This window comes from Apium graveolens, chromosome 9, assembly GCF_009905375.1.
Source record: "Apium graveolens cultivar Ventura chromosome 9, ASM990537v1, whole genome shotgun sequence".
In the NCBI taxonomy this organism is placed as follows: Eukaryota; Viridiplantae; Streptophyta; class Magnoliopsida; order Apiales; family Apiaceae; genus Apium; species Apium graveolens.
In genome coordinates, this window is record NC_133655.1 from 278,999,349 (window position 1) to 279,005,312 (window position 5,964).

Sequence of the window (5,964 nt, forward strand, 5' to 3'; positions counted from 1 at the left end):
CTACAAGAAAAGATTGTGGAAAAACTGTAAAGAAAAATGTTGCTACTTCATTAGATTCTAATACAAGTCCAACTTCATCAAAGAATACAAGAAACAAACTTGGTGCAAGACGAAGACAGAAATATGTCTGGAAGCCTGTAAGACTTGTGAACGCGTCTGTTTCTGATATAAATCTATTGAGAAAATGTTCAAGGGAAACAAGTTTAGAAACAAGCAGGAACATAGTGGAAAGGGAATTGCATTCAGAAAGAGGGAGTGGTTTTGAAATGCAGTTGGAAAGGGAAACTGAATCCGATTGTCTTCCTCAACAAGTTCAAAAAACCCGATTGAAGTTTGTAGCAAATAAAAGTTGTGCAGATTCTGAAAGAACTCCACTACAAAGGCTCGTTGGAAAAGGAGCAGCAAAAAGCAGCAACAGATCAAAAACTGAGAAAACTCCAAAAAGGAAGACAGACACATTTGATGAGGTACGTAATACTTATTAAATATTCTGAGATTATCTAATTGTTTCATTTTAGTTCTTTTCACACACATAGATTATATGGTATTAAAAAAACATAGATAAAACACACCCACAATACATATCCATGAAAAGACACATCTAAAATTCCTTAAATGAAAAATATAACAGGCTGGCGATGAAGGGAGAAAAAAACAAAAGTTTGACGAGTCTCAAAAATTAAACAGGATAGGGAAAGGCAAGGAAGGTGACAGGCCAAGAAAGGTATTAGTACGAGCACTTCCGCACATTTTCAGTCTCGTTGTAAGTCTAATGTCGAAAAGTCAGAAGGAATGGGTGTCAGATGCTGGATTTGGGCATTTACTCTCATTCTCACTTGATAGGATTCCACAAACAATTGCAGTTAATTCTATTTGGCATTTTGACTATGCCAATATGGTTTTCAAATTGTATGACAACCGAATTATTCGTGTCACTGAAGATGATGTACATGATATACTGGGGCTTCCACAAGGAAAAAGACAGATCACTCTGGTGGAAAATTATGCTCTGCAAAAGGAATGGAGGCTACAATTCCCAGGAATATCCGCAGGACATAAAATTACTGAAAAGATGATAAGCAGGGTAATGAGTAATTCAAGACATGCTGACATTAGATTCAAACAGAATTTTATGGTCCTCATGATGAACCTTTTTGTAAGATGCATCAAAAATTCATACGTGTCCCAAGAAATTATAGGCTTTGTTGGGAATTATGACGATGCTTCAGAATATAACTGGTGCAAGCTTGTCATTGATAGCTTAGCACGTGCTTCCAAGAATTGGTTTGTAAATCCTCATACTCAATACTACTGCGGGTCTCTCATGTTTCTAATTGTAAGAAACTGAACTTATACTATCCTAAAATTAACAAACACTTTCACCTTGTTTACATTGTTACCTGAAACTAATTGTTTTTACATTTTGTAGTACTTCTATCTTGACCGAGTGAAGAATCCAAAAGTTCAAGTCCAAAGAACAAGGCCTGCATTTATTGGTTGGACGAGTTCAGAAGTAAAGGCAAGGGATATCTTTGAAAATATTGACAAGTCTTTCGGAAAAGGAGAAATAGTAAGCATATAATTTAGTTTTTGGCAAAATTTTTGTTCTTCTAATTTAAATTGTGTTGACTCTTATGTACTGTGCAGGAAGGGAATTATGAAATTATAAAATTTGCAGAGGAAGGGGATGTCAAAAGTAATCTTTCCGATGAAGTGGATAGGCATACTATTTTGGATGATCAACAGTTTGAGGTATAAACATAATAATACTCACTTGCTTATTGGATGTTTTAAATATATAATAGACAAATATTGATTAAACTGATCCCATACCTAAAAGGTATTTGAAGACATTCATGATGATCATGATTTAGATGAAGAAAGAAATCAAATTATTGTTATTGATGATGATGATGATGATGATGATGATGATCAGATTAACGAGAAGGTACTGTATTACCTATATGCACGATATATGAAGTCCTTTGCTTTTCAAATTGGCACTTCTGTATATATGGGAAATAATTAATAATCCGTTTTATGTAGGATCTGCAAGACAATCACCGATATAGGACTCCAGAACAAGGACTACAAGCAATACAAATATCTGCGAAAGAATACCAAAATGCCAAGCCTGCCATTATCAGTGTTATTAGAGACCAAACAGGCGATATGAACAATGTCAATGATAGTGATGACATCATAAATGAAAAGGTGCCATCTTTTTGTTTGATGCTTTTATTTAACTAAGATATTTATTTAATAAGATTTAATACCCGATCCAATATCTTTCTTCTACTGCGTTTAACGGGACTTGTATGCAAAAATATGTTGAGTTCAAGATTCGTTGTTAGATTCAAAAACGAATATATCTTATTCCAGTAATACTTTACTTAAGATTTTTGCTTCATAACTAGTCTATATGGTCAAGTAAAATAGGAAACTTAATATTTTACATTTTGTTTCTTTTGTTTATTAATTATTAGATTCTGCCAATTATCATAACTTTTGTCACTAGTTATTCACTTCTTGCAAATTTAGTTTTTTGGGAATGCCTTTTTCGGTGGAATGTTGTTTTTAAAATCTAAACTTAAAGCAACTGCCTGTGTTATGTCTACTGAAGTAATTTCTTTTTTCTTTTCAAAAACAAAAATAGGACTTAATAGGCCAAGTAGAGAGTGATATTAAAGAGTTTAAAGATATACAACAACAATGCAGAACCAATTTGGCAATGGCGAAGGCCTTGTTTTCAACTAATCCTACGGTGAATGAATTGGAGTACGATTTTGCAAAGCTTCATGAATTAACAATGTATCCGGCCAATTTCAAACAGAGAGTTGAAAAAAGGTAACTCATCCCATGACGGCATGGCCTTGTTTTTGGTTTTAACTTTTAATGAATTGATTTGTGGATATTTGTTTTATCAGTATCTTAAAGTATCCTGAATGTATATTGTTACACATATGATTAATTGTCTTATGGAGTGTATGATAAAGTCCATCGGGGTTATTATATTGAATAAGTGACAAAAAAAAAATATCCTTCCCTTAACAGCTTGAAATCCATTGATATCAACCCCACAAGATATAGTTGAATCCATATTAGGTACAAGATAAATATAAATCCAGAACCGAATTTCCTGTTGATCTTTTAGAATAAACCCTAAAACTGTTCTCTTGTGTCATATTTCTATTATTTCCTGTTGATCTTTTGTAGCTGGTAAGTTACTGAAAATTTCAGGATCTGTGATTCTTCAGATTTCTCTTTCCACTTTGGTTCTTATACTTTTAAGATGCGATGCAACATACTAAACTTTGTACGAGTTGAGTATTAGTTTTAAGATTTTATATGTAGGGTCTGTAGTGTACAGGAAATGTCCAGCCATTCGAAGAAGAACCAATTCCTAACTATGGCACTTGTGGGTCAGCTTAGAGGGCTACTTGCACAATATATGTTTATCTTGAAACTGTCTGTCTAGTTGCAGAATCTAGAGAAAGATAATTATGCGTAATACGTGCCATAAGCTCCTGATATAATATGGTTTGTTGTCGAAATTAATTATGGGAGATCCATACTTCTCACCACTGACTCTTTCTGGGGTTACAAATCATATATCACACATCATGTACAGATATGCCTCTTAATATTTACAACTTCTCGTGTAGGGTGATATTGTCCCACGATAGACATATATAATACAAGGACAATTTTTATGCTGCAGGGCTGTAGGATAGCTTCAAGTATATTAACTGTTTAAGGAAGCTAGAAGTACATTTGTTTTGGTGCAACTTTTTCTATCTATTAAGTTATATTGCGTTTTAGTATCTTCAAATTTAAGTATCTGTCCAGCAATGCTTCTTCGTCTACTGCACGTGTCCTGAAATCTTTATGATGACAAATATGTTACAGGGTGCCAAATGCAAAAGCTGGTACAGAATCCACAGACGTTGACATACATGGAATGCAAGGGATACCTCACCTCGTCATAGCAACTCATTTTGGAGAGGAAGGTATTAGTATTCAGTACTGTTTTCTACATATTATCGCTCACACTTTTGTCTTGTGTGTGCATATTAGGTGTTCATGGAGAAGTCTTTTTTTTGTTTGCGTATGTGAACTTGTACTTGTATAACTGAGGTAGCTTGATAAATATTTGTAAAATGATACGGTTGTGCCTTTGTTCTGCATCTGCATCATACATTATTCTGCAGCATCTGGGGTTCAAATTCAAAGGTTAATAGAATCTCGCGTCTGTAATAGCAATTGGACTTTCTTGTGAGGATGGCACAAACCATTCCATCTAGTTTATTCGGATCAAGTTCAAGATGTTCACAGTGAGGTCTTCCAAGTTCTATCTTGCCAAGCCAACTGTTTGTGTCACCAATTTTTATTTGGCAATAATTTGTGTGACTTTTGTTTAGCTATTTATGTCTCATTGTTGTATAAGTTCCACTGTTATGTATTATATTTGACCAAAATAATGTGTTGTGCATACCACAAGTGGTTTGCTCTACAATTTAAAATTTTATAATGCTTCGCAGTAGGTGTGGAATATGGATGACCGTGTCTCTGTGGGAAATAAGCTAAAGTGTCAATCCTGTTGAGTATAATCATAATCAGGTATCTGTTTATTGATCGCTGCAGTTGGAACTTCGGAAATTTCATATTCTCAAGCATCAGGAACAAGTATCAACGGTCCGGCCATTGTACCCCCTCCTACTTCAAACAACGCTCAACAGCCAGCCGTAAATGTTGCCTATCTAGTCTGGGGAGATGATGCAATTTCCATGGTAAGCTGTTAACGAATATAAAGAATTGTAAATGAATGACCTCTAGTTGACTTAATGCAAGACTTGACTGAGAAATATTTGCAGGAGGAAAGAAGGATGTCCCTAATAAAGTATCAGGTGCATGATGAAACTACCCAAGGTAAGTTATAGTTACCTTGTATAATAATATTTTCATGTCCTTTGAAGTTGCCTCTGCATCTATTCAGTAGACTAGGTTTTACTATCCGTGCTTGTCAAATTTCAGTTTTGTTTTTCATTCTTGCATATTACAGAGGTGCTGTTGTATGTTATTCATTTCTTTGTTCGTACCCTAAATATTGGAAAGAATGACTGAACCGTAATATAGTAGTATCCTTGTACTTTCAACCCCATTGACTGTGGCTGTTTTACATTGTTCTCAAGGAATGACAGAAAATGTTCTGCTAATTAAATATTTGAGTAGACGAGTAGAGTAGGTATATTTTTTTTGTTTTTCTGGTAGTGTCAGTAGTTACGGTTCTGGCAAGCTTGCTGTGATGAACTCGAAGGATCTTAGACTTACATCCAACTCCACAAGAACAAAGTGTATGCATTTGCTATTCAGACAATTTTGCTTTTCCATTACTAATATCGTTGCCCTATGTTTATTGTTGATTGCGTTGTTGTCCTATATTTGATTGTTGATTGTTGGAATGATTTGGTTTGAACAAGATCATCACCTAAGAATATTTCCTTTTAGCGACATTTAATTAATAAGCATTAAACTGTGAAGCTTCTTTCGCATAGTTTAGTATCTCCTGCGGAGATGGAAAGTCGTAGTATTTGAACTGGTGCAGCTGTTCATGACTGATGAACACATGTTAATTTTTTCTCTTCTTATTTCATGTTTCAGATGAGCTCAGTTAATGCTGCAATTAACAGGAAAATATCTGAAAGTAGGCTTGCTGGAAGTAGGACCTTATAGATCTGTGAAGTTCTGTACCAGTTCGAAACTGGAAGACTATCTGGATCAGTCTCCTTGTGGTTCTGGAATTTATTTGTCTGACTTTGTTGGTTGGTTCTCAAAAAAAATAAATTAATAAATTACCGGTTGGTTATTACTTATTTTGTGCATTCTTTGATGAGATGTCTGAAAATGGTTTTCAATCTCCTGGTGGATGTGCTAGGTTTCTCCTAACTGACCACGTAACTTGAA

At 34.6% G+C, this 5,964-nt stretch overlaps 1 protein-coding gene across 1 annotated transcript; it reads left to right on the forward strand.

The window, feature by feature from the left end:
- The first annotated feature begins 1,937 nt into the window (after positions 1 to 1,937).
- Positions 1,938 to 5,733, forward strand: LOC141686421 (uncharacterized). Its single transcript, XM_074491457.1, has 7 exons — positions 1,938 to 2,214; positions 2,657 to 2,847; positions 3,910 to 4,010; positions 4,645 to 4,790; positions 4,875 to 4,929; positions 5,035 to 5,072; positions 5,662 to 5,733. Exons 1-7 carry the CDS (start codon positions 2,173 to 2,175, stop codon positions 5,731 to 5,733), a joined length of 645 nt encoding a protein of 214 aa, XP_074347558.1. The 5' UTR covers positions 1,938 to 2,172.
- Positions 5,734 to 5,964: the final 231 nt, after the last annotated feature.

Bases quoted from the DNA above. Each gene is read 5' to 3' on its own strand.
- LOC141686421 (XM_074491457.1), top strand. From the start codon at position 2,173: ATGAACAATGTCAATGATAGTGATGACATCATAAATGAAAAG. The intron at 2,215-2,656 runs GTGCCATCTTTT...AAACAAAAATAG, and splicing joins ATGACATCATAAATGAAAAG to GACTTAATAGGCCAAGTAGA. The intron at 4,011-4,644 runs GTATTAGTATTC...TGATCGCTGCAG, and splicing joins AACTCATTTTGGAGAGGAAG to TTGGAACTTCGGAAATTTCA.